This window comes from Muscardinus avellanarius, assembly GCF_963383645.1.
Source record: "Muscardinus avellanarius genome assembly, chromosome: X".
In the NCBI taxonomy this organism is placed as follows: Eukaryota; Metazoa; Chordata; class Mammalia; order Rodentia; family Gliridae; genus Muscardinus; species Muscardinus avellanarius.
The window spans coordinates 13346310-13370680 of NC_137792.1; the positions used below are offsets into that span (position 1 = coordinate 13346310).

The following is a 24371-nucleotide window of genomic DNA, read 5'->3' on the forward strand; positions in this document are numbered from 1 at the left end:
CCTCTCCCGCACATATTTTCAAAGACAGCTATTTTAATAATGACTTGGCCAGTGTGCCTCCAGCCACGGATCCACCCGCTGGGTACGCAGGGTGTGACATTGGCCTGCTCCCACCCCATGGCCAAATAAGCACTGGCAACCTGGGAGCTTCCCTTTTAAGGAACACAGAATTTAGCCAATGTTGCTTGTCAAAGGTCAGCTACTTTTAACCTTGAGAAAAAGGTTCTCTGGCCCTAGGGCCGAGGCATCTGCTGGGCTGTTGACAAGCACAAGGTGTCGAATTGAGATCTGGCAGGCCAAGAGCTGGCGCTGGGGCAGATATCTGTAAAATTAGATGGCTCCTGGGTGGGTCCCTGTGCCTGTCAGGACATGAGTGACTTCCTTCTGGATCTGAACTGGAAGCAGCACATGTTTGGGATGGGAACAGGCCTTCAAATAGATTCAGTAGCTGGGCATGGTGAAGTACATCTGTAATCTCAGTATCTGGGAGGCTGAGACAGGAGGATGGCAGGTTCAAGTCAACCTCAGGAACTTAGTGAGGCAGACCCTCAACAACTAAGCAAGCCTCTGTTTCCTAATAAAAAATAAAATAAGGCTAGGGGTATAACTTGGATGTAGACTGCCTCTGGGTTCAACTTCCAGTACCAATAATAAGAACAATGTACTGATACTAATACTAATACTGCTAATGATGATAGAAAATGAGGGAAACACAGCCTCTTCTATTTAAAAAATAAAATAGGGCTGGGAGGTGTAGCTTGGAGGTAGACTGACTCTGGGTTCAACCTCCAGTACTACTACTACTACTACTACTACTACTACTACTACTACTAATAATAATAATAGAAAGTGAGGGAAACACAGCCTCTTCTTGAATTAGCATGAACTTTCTCCAAATTTTTCTAGAAGGGGCAGCTCTTCGGCCCTTTCGAGGAGATGAGTCCTGAATGACATTATCCAAGGGCTGTGGTAGCAGCAAAACAGGACAACATCCTTTCCCATAAAACAAGAGGGAAGAAGCTGAACAGTTGTTCCCAGCGAAGCAACAGAAATAGTGCATCTCATGGCTACTGAAGGTCACCATGGCCCGGAGCTGAACCACACAAGTGACAGATTTACTCAGGCAGCACTTATCAAACACCCATCGTGCTGGAGTACAGAGAGGGCCAAGTACTCTGGAAAGGCTCATGGTGTAAATGGGAGTGAGAGAGACAGCCACAGGCCTATGTGGTCCATGCGTGGCCCAGTTGTGGGTTAGTGCAGGGGAGCTGCAAGCTGGAGGAGAGGGGAATGTACAAGAGGCAGCATTACAGATGGATCTTGGAAGAAAGGGAGAGAAGACATATCTGTATGGGGAATGACAGAGCAGGGACCCAGGTGTGGGTGACAGTGCTCATATGGCTAGATGTCCCAGGGCAAAAGCCCGAAGTCCCTGCAGAAGCAAGAGGAGAAATGCTGGCAAGGGTGGAGAGGGCCCGGCTGCACTGGGATGGGTGTGCCAGGGTTTGGTTTGCCCTAAAGGTAGTAGGGGGGAGGGAAGGTTACATCAGGAGACCTGTCCTGGAAAGCAAGGAGGATATTGTAGGAGATTTTTTTTCTTTTATTTTGCCTTGAACCTCTAAGCTATAGCACCAGCCTTATTTTATTTATTTGTTTTCTTTTTCCTGGATTATGAATTGAAGCCAGGGACACTTTACTCAGAGCTACTCCTCTACACCTTTTTTATTTTTTTGAAACAAGGTCTTGCTAAGTTGCTGAGGCTATCCTTGAATCTGTGATCCCCCCAGTTCAGCCTCTCAAGTACTGGGATTAGAGGTATGTGCCACCACACTCAGCCAGCACCCCTGAATCTTATCCTTAAGCAGCCTAAACCTGAGGATGAGCACAGGTGAGGACCAATGGCATGGCCTCCATGAAGAGTTATATCCCCAGAACACTATTCTCTGCGTGTGTACTATAGCACTTCCAGGGCTTTCAGAGCTAGGCTGAAATAGAATTCCAGGCAAAACACGATCTACCATAGTGGTTTGGATTTAGAATGTCCCCCTAGCCCTCACAGAAATAAGGCAGCAATGTTGGAAGTGGGGCTTTGTTGCTATGGAGGAGTCCCTGGGGGTGTGGCCTTGGGCATTATATGGTTCTTCCTCTACCTGCTCTCTCTCTCTGCTTCCAGTCTCCATAATGTGAGAGCCTTGTGCGCTCCCTCTTTCCATTCCCTGCCACCATGCCCTGAGCTCTCCACACCCACCTGACCTGGACCGAAACTCTAAATCTCCAAAAACTGTGAGCAAAAAAATATTCCTTCTTCTAAGTTGCATGGCTAGTTGTTTTGGATTACATCCGTGAGAATGTTGACAGAGATATCTGTTAAACTTGGAAAGGAAATAGCTCGGGGCTTCACAGATGGGCTGTTATTTTTTTTGCCTAACCAAGCTTCCTATGACTGGAGGACCCAAGCAAGGGTTCTATCACAAATTCTCTTTCCATCTGCTGGCCACCAAATATCAAGACTCTCAAGGTCACTGCCTCAGACAGATCCTGAGCCAAGTGAAGTGATGGGACAGAGGAAATTTATTTCAAAACATTTCACTGAGCCGGGCGTGGTGGCGCACGCTTGTAATTCCAGCGCTTGGGAGGCTGAGACAGGAGGATCGCACAGGTACGAAGCTAGCCTCAGCTACTGAGTGAGGCTCTCAGCAACTTAGTGAGACCCTGTTTCCAAATAAAATATAAAATAGGTCTGGGAGTATAGCCCAGAGGTAGAAAAGCCTGTGAGATCTACCCCCAGGATCCCAAAATAAATAAATAACCTAGGTATGATAAAAATATACAGAATAGGTTTAGGTAATATGCAAATCCTATACTATTTTTACAAGAAACTTTAGCATCCAAAGATTATGTTACCCTTTGCGGGGGTTCCTTGAACCCACCCCCCATAAACACTGGGGGACAACTAGAATCTTCTGAATGAAATGTGTTAAAAATGCAGCATTAACCAGGTGTGGTGGTACACGCCTATAATCCCAGCACTTGGGAGGCTGAAGCAGAAGGACTTCAGGTTTGAGGCCAGTCTCGCAAACTTAGTCTCTTTTAAAATTAAAAAAATGCCGGGCGTGGTGGCGCACGCTTGTAATCCCCGCGCTTGGGAGGCGGAGACAGGAGGATCGCGCAGGTTCGAAGCCAGCCGCGCGCGCTGGCTTAAGAGACCCTGTTTCCAAATAAAAAAGTATAAAATATAGGTCTGGGAGTGTAGTCCGGAGGTAGAAGGGCTTCCAGGAACCCCAGTACCACCAAAAAATAAATAAATAAATAAATAAAATTAAAAAATTAAGTAGGAGGAATGTGTATTTACAGAGAAAAGACCTTATAAGGACTCAGTGAGAAGGCAGCCATCTACAAGACAGGAGGGAACCTTCAGAAGACACCAATCCTGCTGACACGATACCATGATCTTAGACTTCTAGCTTCCACAATCATGAGAAAATAAATGCCTGTGGTTTAAGCCACCCAGTCTGGGATAGTGTTATGGCAACCTGAGCAAACTAATATAACAACCCTGTTTGCAAAATCCTAAGAAACTAAAAACACTCCAAGATGGTGGGCACCAATGGGAAACTGTTGCAATAAGATCATTTTGTCTTTACAGCAGTTAGAATGATCAGGAATACCATGCAGATGAAGAGCAGAACTGTAAACCTATTATAGCTACTAGAGGCTCTGTCCTCAATTTATTTTGTGGTACTGGGGACTGAACCAAGGGACGTTCTACCTCTGAGGTTTATCCCCAGCTCTATTTTATTTTGAAACAGTTTGCTAGGTTGCTGAGGGTGTCTCCTAATTGCTGCAGCTGTCCTTGACCCTGCGATCCTCCTGCCTCAGTCTCCCAGGCACTGGGATTATAGGCATGTGCCACCATACCCAGCATCGTTCTCCAATTTAGGGAGCACTGCTCTGATAGAAACTGAATAAAAAGGAAAAACGAGTATGTCGCAAGTTGGCCAAGTTGGCCACTCCTTAGCTGGTATTTAGTGTTCCCTGGGGTGAACTCTTGTCAGGGAGCGGCTTCTGACCCAGGAGAGAGTCCCACACCTCTGGGTGTCACCTGTAGGCCCTGTACAGATGGTCTGACATCTCCAGCCATGAGGAACCGCCCTGATGACATAGGAACTAACCATTCCCAAGTGTACTCCTCCCAGATCCTTAAAGCACTGCGCCTCATTTTGACAGGAAGGACTTTAGGATCCTGTTCATCTCTCAGACTGAGCCTTGGTCCCTCGTGCCAAGAGCCAGACACAGGCTTCTGTTGGAATGATCTCTCGAGGGCCCGAAGCGAGCCTATTTTGAAAACACAGTAGGTGTAGTTTAAAAAAGGTTCTGATCCTTCCAAGTAGGGAAGCTGCAGCTGGTGTTTTGACAGTGTTCAGACTGTGGGTGTGTAAGCATTTTACAATGTCTATTTGTAAATGCCTTTCACTGTATTTATAGCCTCTTTACAACAATGCTAATGAATTTCAGTTCTAAAAAATACCAGAATTGCTGAAATTCACTGGAGCACGTGTCTGGAGAGGCTGACACCCAATGAAGATGCAAGCTCTCTGGTCCCAATTCTTCCCTAGCCAGCCTAACAGAAGGATACCACTTGGCAAAAAAGGGGGTGTTACTGCCAGGCGTGGTGGCGCATGCCTGGAATCCCAGTACTTGGGAGGCTGAGACAGGAGAGTCACAGGCTTGAGGCTAGCCATAGAACCTTAGTCAGCAAGCCCCTCAGAAGCTTAGCCAGTTCCTATCTCAAAAGACAAAAGGGCTGGGAGTAAAGCTCAGAGGCAGAACGACTCTGAGTTCAATCTGAGTGCAACAAAAGGATGTGTTACTGAACTCGAAGAAAGAGGAACAAAGTGCATCCTTCTGTCACTCACCAGCTCCTGCACGTGTTTTTGTCTGATGCGTTTCTAAGACCACAGTTGTTAAATGAAAGAACACGGGAGAAGGCCGGCAAGATGAGGCACCATCTAGTCCAAGGCCTCAGAACAAAGCTGCCCTGGCTCGTCGCTGATTTTGAAAGCAAAACAATGCTATTTTGGGGTATTTTTCTTAGCAGTTTTATAGACATTTAAGACACGTGGCTTGCAGAGACACCCAGCAGCTAAGAGTCTCCTTGCTTTTCTATACAGGGAAGCTAAATTGCAGAGAAGAGTCTTTAAGTAGTGCAAGCACGGGAGAAGGCAAAAGCAGAAGCCAAGATGCCGCAGATGTAAAAACAGGAGCCACTGCGTGCTGAATGCCCAGCAAGTGTCAAGCACCGAACCAGCATCCTTCACATAGTGCCTACTCCAACCTCACAACCACCCCTGGGCTGTCCACGGTGTCCTGGACCCCCTCCCGTGGCAGGATCGCCACCCCCGCTGCTCAGAGTGCTATCATCAGGCTGCTTCCCGATGCTGCTGGCCCCCGCAGGGACCCTCTCAGCCGCAGAGAGCCTCCTCGCCTAAGGCACCGCTTTCTAGGGCAGCCCATACCCCCTCATTTCAGTGCATTGTGGGACAACTTACATAGGTCATTTTGATACTGGGGATTGAGCCCAGAGGTATTCTACCTCTGAGCTATATCACCAGCCCTATTTTATTACTTTATTTTTAATTCTGAAACAGTGTCTCGCTAAGTTAACCATGCATTGACCTACATGCTGCAATCTTCCTGTCTCAGCCTCCCAAGTACTGGGATTACAGGTAGACACTACCTCGCCAGGCTCTGGCAGATGCTTTTTGAGCCCGTGTCACAATTGGACATCTCCTTCTGCCCAGTCCCACTTCCTTCTCCCTTCCATGGGTATAGAATCCTAAAACTTATCTTCATACTCTGTTGGCTCAGTGTGCTCCCTGGGGAACTGTACTTGTAAAAAACCATTTTTATTATCTAATCAAGGCTCAGTGAGATGAATTCACTTGTCAATAAAAGGCGGAACCTAGTAGTTCTGATGGCAGAGCACAAACTCTTAACTACCTCTTGTAGCTGCTTTGTTAGTCAGCCTCTTGGTCTTCCGGGCTGGGGATCGTGGCCATGGGGACAGTGAATCATCAAGGATGCCAGGCAGCCTGTGTCACCTCAGCTCCCTGCCAGCTGGGCAAATTGCCTTTGCTCCCCGAGTTAAGAGGTACTAATAATAAACAAAAATCACGCACCCAGAGGGGCCTGCTCTTCCCATTTAGACTAGAAACAGAAGATTTGCACAGACAGGAATGTGGAAGACACACTGCAGCCTCCCTTGAGAACAGGAGCTCAGCCAGGGGTAGGGCTCAATTTAGCCCAAGTTGGGACAGTTAAGCCAAGACATGTGGCACCAAAAGGTGTTGAAGTGTGCAGGAAGCCAAGGCAAGCAAGCAAACATATTTGCAGCAGCACAAAAAGCACCAACAAAAACCTTATCCAGAACCCACAAACCTCCCATAGATGAGTGAGGACGGATGGATAAGGAGCGGCTCCAGCCATGCTTAGTGAACAAGAATCGAAGTCCTTAGGTGACTCTTTAGAAACCGGCCCACCAGCCGGGCGTGGTGGCGCACGCTTATAATCCCCGCGCTTGGGAGGCAGAAACAGGAGGATCGCGCAGGTTCGAAGCTAGCCCCGCGCGCTGGCTTAGGAGACCCTGTTTCCAAATAAAAATGTAAAAATAAGGTCTGGGAGTGTAGCCCAGAGGTAGAAGGGCTTCCAGGAACCCCAGTACCACCAAAAAAAAAAAAAAAAAAGAAACCGGCCCACCAAAAGGATGCACTACCAAAATGCAAATGTTTAGTATTTAACTGTCTAAATAAATTTATGTGGAGCCAGGGGCAATGGTGCGCACCTATAAGCCCAGTACTTGGGAGGCTGAGACAGGAGGATCGTAGGGTCGAGGCCAGCCGCAGCAACTTAGCCCGGCCCTCAGCAACTTGCAGATAACCTATTTCCAAATAAAAAGGGCTAGAAGTGCATCTCAGAGGTAGAACACGCTTGGGCTCAATTCCCAGTGCCAATTTTTTTTAAATGGGATAAGGGAAGAATCTGGGAAGAAAAAGGAAAAGAAACCAAAAAGCTTCACTGTCCACCGAGGCACACACTATACATCCTCTTTTTTTTTTTTTTTTTTGGTGGTACTGGGGTTCCTGGAAGCCCTTCTACCTCTGGGCTACACTCCCAGACCTATTTTCTGTATTTTTGAAACAGGGTCTCTTAAACCAGCGCGGCTGGCCTCGATCCTCCTGCCTCTGCCTCCCAAGCACAGGAATTACAAGCGTGCGCCACCACGCCCGGCCATCCTCTTTTTTTTTAACCACTTCTCTTTCCACCTGGGAGCTTTCAATTCCTACAGACAATGGCAGATGTCAAATGTCAGGTTATCAAGAAACCATCTGAATCACCCTGTCTTCTTTCTCTAATTTGGCAACTTCATTGTTATCATTCCTTGGTACTAGGAATTGAACTCAACGGCATTCTACCTCTAAGCTACACCCCTAGCCCTTTTTATTTTTTGTTTTGAAACAGATCTCACTACATTGCTGAGGTTGGCCTTGAACCTGCAATCCTCCTGTCTCAGCCTCTCAAGTGCTGGGATTATAGGCATGAGCCACAACATCTGGCCTGGCACCCTTATTATCATCACCCTCTGATGTAAAACCAGAAGGTCCCATTGCTTGCCTCTGAGGTCTTAGTCCAGCGATGAACCTGAGAATGCAAGGTGGACGGACACTCCTGCTCTCCCTGGCTGCCTGCTGTAGCATCTCAGACCTCAGCTCTAGCTATGAAAGTGGGCCAGGGACCACCCGTTTAAGCCCCACTCTGTTACAGGAAAGGGTCCTGTGCTCGGTGCATGGAAGAGATGTGCCCAAAGTCATGCGGCTGATTGGTAGCAGAGATGGAACCAAATAGAAGGTTCTTGATGCCCACTCCAATCTTCCCCGACCACATCTGGGATGTCGATAATAAAAATGAGCATTCAGGTGCACTCGTTCGGTGCTCTGAGAGATTTTCTAACTCGAATTAAAACTACAAGCGTGTTCAGCCCATCTGTGAAGACAGCAGATGTGAAGTCAGTCCTTCAAAAATGCTGTGCCTGGGATGCATGTGTCTACTTGGGAAGGATGGATCCTTTCATCAGGAAATAATAAAACAGGAGTATCGAGCTGAGCTTGGTGGCACAAACCTATCAACCTAGTACTTGGGAATCTGACACAGGAAGATTGCAGGTTTGAGGCCGGTTTCAACAACTTAGCTTTTTAGAAAAGGGCTGGGGGTGTAATTCCAAGGTAGAACTCCTCTGGGCTCAATCCCCAGCACCATAATGAATGGATGAATAAAACAGGGGTATAGGAACCCCGGTTTCTTTCACTCATCAGATGGAGGACTTTCTTCCCTTTTCCCAGAAATATGGATCCAAAGGCCTGGCTGAGATCTACAGAATCCCTAACCTGCCCACCTGCAGGCCCCAAAAGTTTCAGGCATCGAGGTACTTATGGACTGCAAAAGTGCTCCCACTTAAGTGTGGGATGATCTGAGAGAAACCAGGGGCACAGGGAGCAGGAACCAGCGTGGTTCTCCTGGCAGCTCTTGCATGGCATGTCCCTGTCCAGATGAGCACAAACAAACCATGCTATTTATAGATGGCAGAGACACACTGGAAGGTGACAGGACATTCCTCACTCAACTCCTTTCCAAGTGTCTCTTCTTTGTGTAGACTCGGTAAGCGTGTCTGGAAGCGGGCCTCTCTCCAGAGCTCACCCAGGGCATGGCAAGCCCCATTAAGTAGGTGAGGCAAAAGGAGGATGATTTACACAGACTTCATATGCAATCCCTAGTTTGGCATGTCAAAGAGACTCAAGGGAGCAGGGGAAGGTTGGTATACACCTGTAATCTCAGTACTTGGGAGGCTGAGCCAAGAGGATCACAGGTTCGGGACTAGCCTCAGCTATTTAGTGAGATCCTGTTTCAAAATAAAAAGTAAAAAGGTCGGGTGGTATCGCTCAGAGGGAGAGAGCATCCCTGGACATAAACACACACACACACACACACACACACACACACACACACACACACACACACGGGGTTTAAGGATGTTGATCTCAAGTCTGTGGTTTCTGGAGGGAGAAGAACTTATCACTGTGCAATTATGAGATCAATTTTTGGGGTGCCACATAGCGGAATAGTATTCAAAGAAACAGTTCATGGAAAAAGTGTAACAGAAATCAAATGGTACTATATAATCTATATAAAACCAGGTCTGATGCAGATACTTGGAATCTTATACTTGGCATACATGGAATATTATTTTCTGTATATGGTGGTAAAGATCGAACCCAGAGCCTTGTGCATACCAGAAAAGAACTCTACCACTGAGCCACATTCCTAGCCCACTATAATTCTAGTACTTGGGAGGCTGAGGCAGGAGGATCACAGGTTTGAGGCCAGCCTCAGAAACTTAGTGAGACCCTGTTTCAAGATAAAAAATAAAATGGTTGGAATGTCGCTCAATGGTAAAGCACACCTGAGTTCAATTCCTAGTAGGTCCCCCACACCACAAAAATCAAAATAACTCTGCAAACCAAAATGGCACTATGCATGTGTGAGGTGTGATTACTTCCTACTGTCCCACTGCCTAATTCTGACCTTCAGTGGCAGGAAAATCAATTTGGCTCAGCCCAGGCTAACCTGTCACTACTGTTGGTTCTTGCTACAGCAAATAGAATTCATTTTACAAGGGGATGGAAATTGAGATGAGATATGCAAATGAAATGACATCAGCAAGTAATGCAGATATCCCTAAGTACCGCCAGGGGCTCCCCCGTGCCTGCTAAGATTCCTGTGCTCCCTCACTTCCCAGCCTCCCCTGGGGCCCAACTGCCACTGCTCGAAGGGGCAGCTGCTCCTGTCTCCACTCCACGGAGGCTCTCTGACGTGCTGTCTGATGCCCGCATTTCCATTCCCTCAGGCTCCCGCATAGGGCCTCTTTACCACTATATGGGAATCCTTCTTCCATTCAAGTCACACAAATCGAGCCCTTAACTTTTGCATTTTTCTTGGTACTGACGGTTGAAGCCAAGGGCATCCTACCTCTGAGCCCTTTTTAATTAATTAATTAATTTATTTATTTATTTATTTATGTATCAGTATGTATGTATGTATTTTTAATTTCGATACAGGGTCTTGCCAAGTTGCTAAGGGTCTCACTAAGCTTCCAAGGCTGGCTTTGAATCTGCAGTCCTCCTGTTTCAGCCTCCCAAATACTTGGATCACAAGCATGTGCCACCATGTCTGGTTCCACTGAGCCCCTTCGAGGGAGATAAAAGGGCACACCCAGGTTTGATGAGCTCTCTTGAGGTGCCAGGCCACAGCTAGGGCGCTGAGGTGTAGGGGCTTGTGTAAACTCTCCACGCAAGAGCAAGTTGGCTTCACTGTGCCATTCTGCAGAAGGGGAGGCTGAGAATCAAGGAGCTGAGCACCGTCTCCAAGGTTTGAGTGCGTGTAAAGGGAGGGCTAGGGTTTCCAACCGGGTATGCCAGGCTCCAAAGCCCAAGCCAGCAGTGGGTGGGCAGGAACTGTTTTAGGCCAGGTCATCTGACTGTACCACTCTATCTAGATGGGGGCGGGCCGATCAACTATAGCCACTCGATAATATCTGAGACAAATCAAAGAAACCCACGCGCAAATGCAGAAAGCCTGTATTATCACTGAATCCATATCTAGAACCCATTTTCCACAGCCAGTTTCCCACAGGAAAGTCTACACATAGCGTGTCGCTGCCCACTCTCTCTATAACTCCACACAGCGGGTTCTGATGTGCACGTATCCCGGTGTGAGATCCATGAGCTGTCATTGCTCCACACTCCCTTCTTCTAGCTTCCAAAACACCATGCACCTTCGTCCCCCCCCTTTATTTTTGGAACTGAAGACTAAACCCAGGGGCATTCAATGCTTGAGCTATACTCCCAGCCTGATCACACACACACACACACACACACACACACACACACACACACTTATTTATATATTTTTTGAGGTACTGGGGATCGAACCCAGGGGCATTCTACCTCCAAGCTATAGTCAGCTCTTGGCTCTATTATTTTTAACTTTGAAGCAGGGTCTTGGTAAGTAGCTGAGGCTGCCCTCGGACCTGTCATCCTCCTGTCTCAGCCTCCCAGGTGCCGGGATTACAGCCATGCACCACCACGCCTAGCTCTTCTTCCACCTTATAAATACCAATTTTCCCTGCAGTTGGCTCTCCTCTCTCCTTATCTTCTCCATAGATCCCTGGAGTGGTTCTATTCATTCTCTGCTTGTAAGTGCCATTTATGATACCCGCCTCTGTAATTTCTAGCCCAGGTCTCTTTCTGAATTTTCCAAACATGTGTCTTCATCTTTACTCGTAGGAAACACTAAAAAAAAAAAAAAAATCGAGCCCATACCATATTATAGAACCTTTCCATCTTCCCTGCAGGCCATTCCCCCCAGCAGGACCTCCCCTAAGGGAGCTGTTGTTCTGAGACCTTTCACCAGTGACTGATGGTGTCTGTTACTGAATTTCATGTAAATGAAATTGTACAGTACGTAGTCTTTTGTGTCTGGCTTCTTTCACTCAAAATTATCACCATGGAGTTCCTCTGCACTGTCATGCGTAGTGCTTTTCTGTAGCCCTTGCTATTTAATAATGACTGTAAACAATACTTTGTATACTACTCTCCAATTCACTGTTTGATCCTGAGAACACCTACCTCTGTGATGGCACATTTCGCATTAGATGTCTTTTACAGATGATGAAAGGGCTGCTTAGATGCTTTAAGCATGGCTCCCCAGGTTCCTCCCCTAACAAACAATGGTGCCAGGACAAGTTCTGGCTTTCTGACTCAACATCGTCCTCTCCATTCACCACGAAGCCTAGACCTTCACCTGTGTTTTGCATGGGGTAAGACATGCAGGATAAGAGGAAGAAGGGGCCCATCAAATTGGACCTTTGTGCAGAGTTTGTTGGCACATACCTGTAATCCCTGTGTTTGGAAGACCAAGACAGGAGGACTGCAGGTTCAAGGTCAGTGCATGGTAACTTAGTAAGACCCAGTTTCAAAATAAAAAATGAAACATGTTGGGGGCATAGTTCAGTGATAGAGCATCCCTGGGTTCAATCCCCAGTACCATACACACACATGCGCGCGCACACACACACACACACACACACACACACCCATTATTGGGAATTCATTATTGGGAAGAAATTTAGAGCACTTTAACAGTCCAAACTCAAACTGATAGCTTATGCATCTAAGCACACATTTTACCTGCCAACTCCAGAAATATTTGCATGATCTCATTAACTAATTTCCTCTTCCTTTTTTAAGTTAATTGATTTGCTTCTACCTAAGAAGAACAAAAGGGTCCTTTTAAAATCCTTTCTCCTGGTGCACACAGGGGGTATTTACCACGGAGTGATCAGTACCTGGAAGTTTATCTCTTGCTAAGCTGTAACCCCTGGTGCATGAGCAGCTGAGATGCCTGGGTCAATCTCAAGAAATATATGAATTCCCATGCTGGTTAGTGGATCTCAAGAGAGACATCTACTCTTCCCTAAGAACTTAGTTGATGTTTGGCATGTAAGTGTTTACTTGAACTCTTCGTTAAACTAAAATTGCTCAGAGCGCATCCATCACTTATCTCCCTGTGTTTCACTGAAATCCCAGGCTTCAGCATCAGTAGAAATTGGAAAAAATTAAATGCTACCTCCATTGCCCCACACCCTTCCGAGCTTCTAGCCTCTCAGCAAAGCCTCCAGCCCTTCACAGGGAAAATCCAGGGTGTGTTTAACATTTACTTATTTTTTGCGGGTACTGGGGATTGAACCCAGGGACATTTTACCTCTGAGCTGCATTCCCAAGTCCTATTTTATTTTTTATCTTGAAATAGAGTCTCACTAAGTTACTATGTACAGGTCTTGAACTTGTGATTCTCCTGTCTCAACCTCCAAAGTATTGGGATCATAGGCAAGCATCACTGAGCCCGGCATGTGATGAACATTTCAAATATAGGTCATCTCCAAGGGGCACAGGTCGGGAAGGTCACTGGGCCTCCTGCCCATATCCTCATGCCTACCACTCAACTGTCATCCTTTATAAATAATTTTTGTTTCAAAACAGGGTTTTGCTAACTTGATAAGGGCCTCAATAAATTGCTGAGGCTTGCCTTAAACCTACAAATCTCCTATCTCAGCCTCCCACGTACCACTATACTCCACCTATCTAGGATTATTTTATATGTTTTTATACCTGAAGTGAATAACTAATGCCATGGGAAATTTTTTGTGTGTGCTACTGAGGATGGAACCCAGAGACATTCTATCTTTGAGTTGTACCCAGCCCTACTTTATTCCTTTTATTTTTTGAAACAGGGTCTCACTAAATTATGGAGGGCTTCACTAAGTTGCCAAGGCTGACCTCAAACCTGTGGTCCTCCTGTCTCAGCCTCCTAACTACTGGGCTTACAAGCCTGCACCAGCCACCCAGCTCATTCCCTGGGAATTGGGAGCCTTGGTAACCAACTCTTTCATATTCAGAATCTTCCAGCTGAAGATTAGAATAGTCCAGATTCACCCTTGTCATAACCAGCTAAAGCGAGGGCTGTTAATTGGGCTCCACTGACCCAGGAGAGAGCCACCAGGTCGTCTCGGCAGTCCCACCATGGAACCAGGCATGGTGGCGCATGCCTGTAATCTCAGCATTCGGGAGGCTGAGACAGGAGGATCGCGGTTCGTGGACAGAATCAGCCACTTAGTGAGGCCCTCTGCAACTCAGTGAGACCCTGTTTCAAAATAAAGAACAAAAAATAAGGCTGGGGTATAGCTTGGAGGTAGAATGCCTCTGGGTTCCATCCCAGTACTGCAAAAACAAACAAACAAACAAACAAACAAACAAACAAATAAAACTTGGGAAGCCCGCTCCCCTTTGAAGCCCACATCTCCTGCTATTGCAATGTTGAACTCTTCTTAGCACGGAGTGTCATCAGCTCCTGAACATGCCTAAACCCATCTGGGAGGGCACCAGACTGAAGAACACTGGCCTCCTCCCTCTCCAGCGCTGGCCAGCATCCTGAGCCCACCTATGATGAGCACATGGGTAACCTGGCCCTGATGCAAGCCTTCTGTCCTGCATCCCTTACAACCTTCATTCATTCACTTTCAGTTGCCTGCACTTGTTCCCTGCCCACACTGTGGGTCGGCTCCTCTAAAGTCATAAGCATCAACTGCCCTCTGACCCCCAGCTCTTAGACTTCCTTCTCTTCTTCTGGAAGTGGGAGGGGAGATTGGAGATTGAGCCCAGAGACATTCTACATCTGAACTCTCCCCTCAGTCTTTTTTGTTGTTTGTTTTTGTTTTTTTGGTAATGGGGAATGAACCGGGGACATTCTACCTCTGAGGTATACACCCAGCCCTGTTTTGCTTTTATTGGGAAATGGGATTTAAGTCGTGGTGAGCCTCCCAAGTGCTGGGATTATAGGCGTGCATTCTTACACATCACCTTGAACTTCTTTCCTTGTGGCTAGCAGGTGCTCCCACTCCACCCTGGATCGCCTCACTTTCTCCTCCCCCTTTATCCCAGACTGCCTGTCTATCACTTACAACCAGGATCCAACCCCTGCTGGTCTCCTGCTTTCCATTCACGGCACATGAATTTACACCAGACGGCAGGCAAAGCTCCCCCAACTCAGTGTCAAGGTCCTGCTCTAGCTTCCCTGTTCTCTGGAATCAGGTTCTCACTAAGTTGCTGAGTGTCTTGCTAAATTGCTGAGGCTGGCTTTGAACCTGCAATCCTCTTATCTTCACATCCCAAGTACTGGGATTACAGTTGTGCACCACTACATCTGGCTTGGTCTGTCTGTCTGTCTGTCTGTCTGTCTGTCTGTCTGTCTCTCTCAGGGTACTGGGGATGGAACCCAGGACATTCTACCTCCGAGATATACCCCCAGCCCTATTTTTCATTCTTTATTTTGAAACAGGGCCTCACTGAGTTGCAAACATGGTTTTTCTTTTTGTTATCTTTATAACACTTATCCCATGGATCAGGACCTATTCTCAAAAAGGTTTCTGAGCCCATTCTTATTGAGTGAATAACTCCCCATTAAACATATAACCTTCCAAATTCATGTGTGTCTGTACACATCCATACAAAAATAATGAGGTATAGGCAGTTATTTGAAATATATTCATGCTCAAATATCAAAACTAGTCACTCTACAGTTTTGAGCATCTCTCTTTACTTTTTTTCGGCACTTGTGATCTTTTTAAAAAAATTTTTTTATTGGTGCCTTGTAGTCATACATCTTTTATTATTATTATTTTGGTGGTCCTGGGGATGGAACCCAGGGGCCTTCTACCTCCGGGCTACACTCCCACACCTATTTTATATTTTATTTGGAAACAGGGTCTCTTAAATCAGGTGAGGCTGGCTTCGAACCTGCATGATTCTCCTGTCTCCGCCTCCCAAGCGTGGGGATTACAAGCGTGCACCACCACGCCCGGTTAGTAGTCATACATCTTAACGGGGTACAAGATGGTGGAGACATACATGCGCACATCACTCATTTAGCACTTCCCCAATTCCCATCCCATTCTCACCCTCTCCCTCCTTCTTATGTTTGGCTTAGTGATTGATGCTGATATGTTTGTGAATGTATAGCATGGCCTTAGAGAATTTCCTTCTTTCCCCCTCTCATCCCCTCAGGTCATCTTATTTGCTCCTCTATAGAATCTCCTTCTTTGTCTAGAGTTTCTCCTATGACCCATTTTTCTCCCTAGCTTCCGCATATTAGGGAGAGCATCCCATTTCTTATTTTTGTGTGTGACTGACTAATCTCACTTAGCATAATGTCCTCCAGTTCCATCCATTTCCCTGTAAATGATGTAACTGTGTTTTTCTTCATGGCTGAGTAAAATTCCATTGTGTACAAATCCCATAGTTTTGTAATCCATTCATCTGTTGATGGACACCTTGGCTGGCTCTAGATAGAATACTCTCTGCACCTGAGCACCTCGATTATGGGATGGGCTGGACAAGGTGAGCAGAGCTTGCTTTTGTATTCTGTGAAGTAATAACAGGTATCCCCAAGGCCCAGACTACAACAAGGAGGCAAGTATGACCTAGGGGAATCTCTTAACATCACTGAGTTTTTAAATTGACACCTGTCAATAATTTTTGAAGTCCTTTTCCCTGTTAATATTGCATATTATCTTACTTTCTAGAAATTGGAGGAACCTTCTTACCAGTGGTCAAGGATACAACAGAAACATCTGAGGAAAAAACAGTCACAGTAAGGTCCTTCATTTGTGTTTCTATTTGCTCAGACTGGACACCACCTGCTGGCTGTTGTCCTTCTGGTCTTCCTTGATATACTTCCTGAAAAATTAACCAGGCTACCTGAGGCTCACTCTTCTGAAGATTCACAACAGTGCCTGGAACACAGTAGCTCCTCAATACATTTATTTGAAGTGAATCTTAAAAAAAAAAAGACTATGCTGGTCCTAAACTTACATGTTCCTTTTTTCCTCAGAGTTGCTATTTCCTTTTTGTTGTTGTTGTTGGTTTTTGCACTGGGAATTGATCCTAGGGGCATTCTACCTCTGAGCAGCCCTATTTAATTTTTTGTTTTGAAACAGTCTTACTAAATTGCTGAGGTAGGCCTTGAACCTGTGATCCTTTTGTCTCAGCCTCCCAAGTACTGAGATTACAGGCATGCAAAACCACACCTTGCTAGTTCCAGTTTAAAGAAAAAGAGACAGTCTCTTCTAAAAATGAGCACCACATGGCAGAGAGCTTCCTGGCTGCTGAGGAGGAGCTCCAGCCCAGGCAGGGCAACTGGAAGATCAATTCCTAGTTCCCAGCAAGTACTGCCAATGATAGCTCTGTGTCCTCCTGTTCAGTCATCTGTCTGTCTGTTCAAATACATCCTGTCAGGTAAATACTGTTGAAGATTTGGGTTTACACGACACACAATACCTTACTCCAGAACAGCTCTGACATAAAACTATTTGAATTCAGTTACTATTCCTACCTTTACTAATTTGGCACAATGAAACAAGTTCATAAACTCTATGTGTCAGTATCCAAAAATATATAGCAATATATAGCTAGCTATAGACACACATATATGTTTATGTATGTATATATGTATGCATACATACATACATACATACATAATATATATATGTAAAGTACATTAAGCACTAAGGAACAATAAACCTTTCCTTCATCCTTAAAAAATTTTGTCTGCTGAAATCCATGGTGCACTAGGTTACTTATAACGAAGTCACACATGCTAAAGAGCTTGTGCAGAGGCTGGGAAGGAAGACAGAAGAGGCAAAACGGAACAAAATATACGCACTGGCACCCCCTCCCCTTTAAGGAACCACGACATCCAACAAGTGTTTGTTAAATGAGCCACTACCATATGCTCGGCACCGTAAGGCATGTGGAGATGACAAAACACGCTCTTGATCTGCTTTCAATCTGGTGAAAGAGTCCGGGGGTGTGCGCATCCCAAGTGGCACAGCATGGGGCCCGGCACTAGGCTAAACACGGGGTGCCAGGCATTTGGAGGAGAGAGCAAATTGTGAGAGATTAGGGAAGGCTTCCAGAGGAGGGCATGCTGACTGGGCACAGAAGTCAGGGAGGATTAGCAGGTATCTGAGAGGCAGTCAGGGAAAGCACCATCACCAACGTATAAGAATCGAGAACAGTGGTTCTCACAGTGTACACTCCATCATCATCATCATCATCATCACCACCACCACCATCACCACCACCACCATCATCATCATCATCACCATCAGCAGCAGCAGCAGCAGCAGCAGCAGCAGCAGCAGCAGCAGCACCTGGGAGCTTACAAGAAACGTAAATTCCCAGGCCTCTTGAGTGAGCAACTACAAAGGTGTGCCCCAGGACCTGCTTTGACCGGGTCTCTAGGTAATTCTGTGGCCTGTTCAAGTCTGAGGACCACTGAACCAGGGCAGGCATAGTCTCTCCTTCATCTGAGTCGGAATTCCAGGCCTTCCCGCCATCCCCTGTCCTACAAATTAGTGTCACAGAGTGAAGTGGGGAGGGCTGGGAGCAGGCCACCTTTCCCAGGCTGCTCAGAAGAGACACAAAACATTAAAAAGTCACATTTCAATTGGGTGTAGTGGCCCATGCTTAGAATCCCAGTACTTGGGAGGCCGGGACTAGAAGATTACAGGTGCCAGGCCAGCCTCAGTTATTAAGATCCTGTTCCAAAAAAAAATAGGGCTGAAGTTATAACTCAAGGATAGAACCCCTGGGTTCAATCTCCAGCATGATAAAAAAAAAGGTCATATTTCAGCTGGGCATGGTGGTGCATGCCTGTACCTAGTACTTGGGAGGCTGAGACGGGATGATCTCAAGTTTGATTCAAGGCCAGCCTCAGTAACTTGGCAAGACCCCTCTTCAAAGTAAATAAAGTAAAATGGGGCTGGGGATAGAGCTCAAAGGTAGAATGCCCCTGGGTTCATTCCCCAGAATCACACACAAAAAAATCACACTCGCAAAACTCCCACTAGTGAAATGCCCTCGTGTGTATTTGCTCAGTGGCTTGCACTCCTGACAACTGGGAGACAGGAGAACTGGAGGCTGAGGAGAACTGGGCAAATGCAGGATGCAAATAGGACACCCCTACAAGTGCACAGTTCGGCTTGTAACACTGCAACTATCCTGTAACCAGAGGCCCAAGGGCAACACTCCAGTCCAGAATTGCACTTCCCTTCTAAGCAGATCATTAGAAAGAGTGTCGGGAATATTTTAGAAATCATTCTTGAGCTCACAGAAATGTGTGTATCCCCTAAAAGTGGGGGCAGCTCACCAGGTCTGTTGAAAGAATTGGTCTTAGGTGGCTGAGGTCTTTTTGGTGGGATTGGTGGCAGAATTTTTGCAGCCTATGGCTTCAGCTTCCCTTTCACCCACTAAAGAGTGGTATGTGACTTTTCCCGCTCTGTATCTTCTCCTTGTTTGAATGGTTTATGTTCTTCTCTGAAGCACTTAGATTTAAGTAGTTTTTTGCTGTGTGCGTGTGTGTGTGTGTGTGTGTGTGTGTGTGTGTGTGTGTGTGTGTCTGTGTGTGTGTGTGTTTTACTGGGGATTAAACCCAGGGACATTCTGCCTCTAAGTTATACCTCTAGGCCTATTTTATTTTTTATTTTGAAACAGGGCCCTGCTAAGTTACTGAGGCTGGCCTTGAACCTGCAATCCTTCTGTTACAGCCTTCTAGGTACTAAAATTACAGTCTTGTGCCATTGAGCCCACCTAACATTTTGCCAGCTTCCTTCTTTCTTTCTTCTTTCTTTCTTTCTTTCTTTCTTTCTTTCTTTCTTTCTGTCTTTCTTCCTTCCTTCCTTCCTTCCTTCCACCCCCCCCCACTTTCTTTCTTTCTTGCTTGCTTGCTTTCTTTGTTTCTTTTTGGTGGCACTGGGGATGGAACCCAGGGGCCTTCTACCTCCGGGCTATACTCCCAGACCTATTTTATATTTTATTTGGAAACAGGGTCTCTTAAGCCAGCAAGGCTGGCTTTGAACCTGTGCAGTCCTCCTGTCTCAGCCTCCCAAGCATGGGGATTACAAGCGTGCACCACCACGCCCGGCTTTTTGCCAGCTTCTTAAGCCAACCAACCATACCATTGTTATGGCCTTGGCTCGAAAATCACTGGGCCTCAATCATGTGCATGTGCAAAGAGCCTTCTCCCAATAGCCAGCAGGAGAGCGTGTGACAGGTAGGGGCTTGGCCAACTCAGCAGGGACCATGGTCCCCTTCACTTCCCCAAGGGCCACTGCTCAGAGCAGAGGTGGCACTGGACCTTGGTAGACAGCTGGAGAGTGTCATGGGTGAGCCAGCTGTCACTTGAATGGGCTCAGAGGCCCCGGAGATGATGGCAGCTCTGTGCTCAGCTGGCAGGAGGCCTGTGTGCACCAAGCGCTGTTGGTTGAGTTTCTTTTTTTTTTTTATTCTATATTTTTTTATTGGTGCATTATATTCATACAACTTATTGGGGTAAAAAACTTGTGTGTACAAACATGTACTCATCGCTGATTTAACCCCTACCCAAATACCACCCCATTCCCTCCCCGTCCCTCCCTTCCTTGCTTGGCTTAGTGATTGACTTTGATATGTTTAAGTACACTGTGTGCTTTAGAGATTTTTCTCTTCCCCCTCCTTTCTCTTCCTTTAGGTTATCTTGTTTGCTCCTCTTTTCTCCCTAACTCTCACATATTAGGGAAAGCATCTGATTTCTTATTTTTTGTGACTGACTAATCTCACTTAGCATAATGTCCTCCAGTTCCATCCATTTCCCTGGAAATGACGTAATTGAGTTTTTTTTGATGGCTGAGTAAAATTCCATTGTGTACATATCCCACAGTTTTATAACCCATTCATCTGTTGATGGACATCTTGGCTGGTTCCATAGTTTGGCTATGGTGAATTGTGCAGCTATGAACATAGATACACATGCATTAGTTTGGTAGTTTGGTTTCTTTTCTTTTGGGTAGATACCCAACAGTGGTATTGCTGGATCAAATGGTAGGTGTGTTCCCATTCTTCTGAGGATTCTCCATACTGTTTTCCAAAGTGGTTGCACTAATTTGCAATCCCACCAACAATGTCTTAGAGTTCCCACTTCTCCACATCCTCGCCAGCATCTGTTGGTTGAGTTTCTGACACCTCTCAACCATTCCCATCATGAACTGACTTCATATCCGGGCAGCACAGGGTAGGGGATATTTTTGTTCTTATTAAAAGTAAATGAATCATGCTACAACAAAGATGAGGGTTGAGGACATGATGCTAAGTGGCATAAGCCAGTCATCAAAAGAAACTCTCAGCACCGGGCGCGGTGGCGCACGCTTGTAATCCCCGCACTTGGGAGGCGGAGACAGGAGGATCGCGCAGGTTCAAAGCCAGCCGTGGTGGCTTAAGAGACCCTGTTTCCAAATAAAAGTATAAAATAGGTCTGGGAGTGTAGCCCGGAGGTAGAAGGGCTTCCAGGAACCCCAGTACCACCAAAAAAAAAAAAAAAGACAAACTCTCATTCCATTTATGAGTTCCCTAGAGTAGTAACATTCACAGAGACAGGAAGGAGAACAATGGCTGCCAGGCCTGTGGGGAGGGGGAGTTGGGAAGCTGCTGTTTGATGGGTACAGAAGTGCAGTTTTACAAGATAAAAAGTTTTCTAGCTGGACGTGGTGGCCCACGCTTGTAATCCCTGCACTTGGGAGGCAGAGACAGGAGGATTGCGCAGGTTTGAAGCCAGCCGCGCTGGTTTAAGAGACCCTGTTTCCAAATAAAAATATAAAAAATAGCTCTGGGAGCGTAGCCCGGAGGTAGAAGGGCTTCCAGGAACCCCAGTACTGCCAAAAAAAAGTTTTCTAAAATTTGTGATTGTCCTTAACGCCATTGAACAGCACACTTAAAATGGCAAAGAAGGCAAGTTGTATGCTGCATGTATCTTAACACAATTTAAAAATTAAGTAGCTGGGCGTGGTGGCGCACAGTTATAATCCCAGTATTCGGGAGGCTGAGACAGGAGGATCCTGGTTCGTGGCCAGCCATAGCTACTTAGTGAGGCCCTCTGCAACTTAATGAGACCCTATTTCAAAATAAAGAATAAAAATAGGGCAGGGGGTGTAGCCTATTGGGGTTCCATCCCCAGACCACACAAAAAAAAATTAAGTAAACAAGCAGCTGGGCATGGTTACATGTATCCATAATCCCAGTACTTGGGAGGTTGAGACAGAAGAATTGAAGGTTTGAGGCCAGCCTTAGCAACTTAGGCCCTCAATAACTCAGTGAGACCCTTTTCAAAATAAAAAATAAATTGGGCCTGGGAGTATAGCTCAGAGATAACCCCCAGCACAGTAAACAAACAAACAAACAAACAAAGTGGAAGGTCCTGTGTACATGTCTGTTTATATTACTTTGAACCTCACTATGATATATAATTACAATGCACTGATAAAAATAGAAAAAAAAGTAAATAAGCCCTTATTTAGCCAGGCATGGTGGCACACGCTTGTAATCCCGGCATTTGGGAGGTGGAGACCGGAGGATGGCGGTTTGCGGACAGCCGCAGCTACTTAGTGAGGCCCTTTGCAACTCAGTGAGACCCTGTTTCAAAATAAAACGACTAAAAAATAGGGCTGGGGATGTAGCTTGGAGGTACAATGCCCCTGGGTTCCAACTCCAGTACCATTCACACACACACACACACACACACACACACACACACACACACACACACAAATAGAAGCCCTTCTTTGACTTACTGCAGTCTACTTGGTTCAATAGCCAAAATACAAATATTAAGAAAAATATTATTTTTATAGGCCTGGGGCTACCTATTTGGGAATTAGGTATGTTCCATTATCCTCCATTTACAGGTGAGTATGAGGTGGGCTGAGATTGGAGCTGGAGGCTTACCTGGCTGAATGTAAGAAGTCCCATATGGTAGTTCACACCAGTAATCTAAGTACTTGGGAGGCTGAGACAGGACGATCACAGGCTCAAGGCCAGCCCCAGCAACTTATTGAGGCCCTCAACAACTTAGTAAGGCCCTGTTTCCAAATAAAAATAAAATAGGGCTGGGAGTATAGCTCAGAGGTAAAACACTCCTGAGTTTTAAAAAAAAAAGTCCCACATTACTCTCCCCGCGCAAATTTGGCTTGTAAGAACAAAAATCCAGTGTGTTGACATGCATGCATGAAGAACTCTGGGTCACTGACTTGCTCTGGTATATTCCATATATAATACATATATGAAATGGTAGAACGTATCGACAGAATTCTAGTCTCTTGCTCCATGGTGGGCGTGGAACCTATACTATCTAACTCTGATTTCACATTATTTGTCTATGCATTCCATCAGCCAGTGGAGAAATTTTTATTTTGCTAGGCACATCCAGACAATGTCTATTTATTTATTTATTTATTTATTATTTGTTATTTATTATTTTATTATTTATTTATTTATTTATTTGTCTGCTTATTTATTTCATCATGCTGGGGATTTGCCAGGCACATCTAAAATATATGCCTGAATAAGGCATGTCCCTGGCCTTTGAGGGTCGTAGAGCTCAGTGACATGTACACCAGGAAAACCCGGGCCATGCCAGCTTCTGAGTAGTGAGGGACGGAGGGGTCTTGGGGTGTGGAGTGAGGCCCCACACTACAAGATGGCAAGAAAATACAAGCGAGCTGTTCATGCCTGGGACCTGCGGGACATCTATGGGACGAAGGCAGGTGTGGCACCTGCATCTCTACTCTGTAGGACTGTTGGCCTTGCTCTAAGCCAGGGGAAATGCCTGTGTGAGTGGGGTCTAAATGCTGGGCTCCCAATACTTATCAGCCCAAATCCCACATATGCCCCCCAACCTTGCATCCACTTCTCTGCTGGACAGAATGGCTGGCATCTTCAGACAATTTTGCTGGATGAAGAGCAAGGCTTAATCCCTCTCCTCTTTCCTCTTAATCTCCTGTCCTGGGTCCTGTACCCGCCCCATTCCCACCCCCTGCAGAGAGCAGAGTGATACCTGGTGTGGGTCAGCGGGCCTGCTGGTCGCTCTGGCCTTCTCGGGGGCAGTGCACCAGGTCTATTGAGAGAATTGGTCTTAGGTGGCCGAGGCTTTTTTGGTGGGATGGCAGGAACGGAGGGCTTCTGTAAATCCAGTTTTGGCTCTCTCTCTGGTCTTTCTTTAAGTCATTGTTTAACAAAGCATAAAGAAAATAGACAGATCTAGTATAAGTTTCAATATTTAAATACAGATTACATGTTTTCTGCTTTAAAAAATCATTGACCAACGTGTGGTGGCACATGCTTGTATTCCCAGTACTTGGGAGGCCAAGACAGGACAATCAGAGGTTCAAGACCAGCCCCAGCAACTTAGCAAGAGCCTCAGCAACATAGTGAGATCCTGTTTCCAAATAAAAATAAAAAGGGCTGGTGGTGTAGCTTGGAGGCAGAATGTTCCCGTATTCACTGATTTGGGCGTGGTAGATATGCCTGTAATCCTAGTACTTAGGAGCCTGAGGCAGGAGGATCACAGATTTGAGGCCAGCATTGGTAATTCAGTGAGATTCTCTGCAAGTTATTCGAGACACTGGATCAAAATAAAAAAATAAAAGTTAAAGGCTGAAGATATAGCTTAGTGACCACTGTCCCTGGGTTCAAACTCTAGTATCTCCCTCCCCAACTAAAAAACGTTACTGATGCCATTTCTGGAGGTGAAGTTGGTAGCAAAGAGCATCACTTATTTTTTGATGAGAAAATGTTCCACAGAACCACAGCTTCCCTGTTCCCTTCTTTCCATCCTTT

The 24371-nt window shown here is 46.0% G+C and overlaps 1 protein-coding gene across 6 annotated transcripts in view; it reads right to left on the reverse strand.

Moving 5' to 3' along the window:
• The window catches only part of SH3KBP1 (SH3 domain containing kinase binding protein 1), a gene marked incomplete at its 3' end in the record, with an annotated part of 239082 nt that overhangs the window by 38551 nt on the left and 176160 nt on the right, over positions 1-24371 (reverse strand). For all 6 annotated transcript variants that reach the window (XM_080719051.1, XM_080719048.1, XM_080719050.1 and 3 more), the window contains one exon: positions 23590-23749. In XM_080719051.1, the coding sequence (XP_080575177.1) occupies positions 23590-23749 (160 nt within the window). The remainder of the gene's footprint in view (positions 1-23589; positions 23750-24371) is intronic.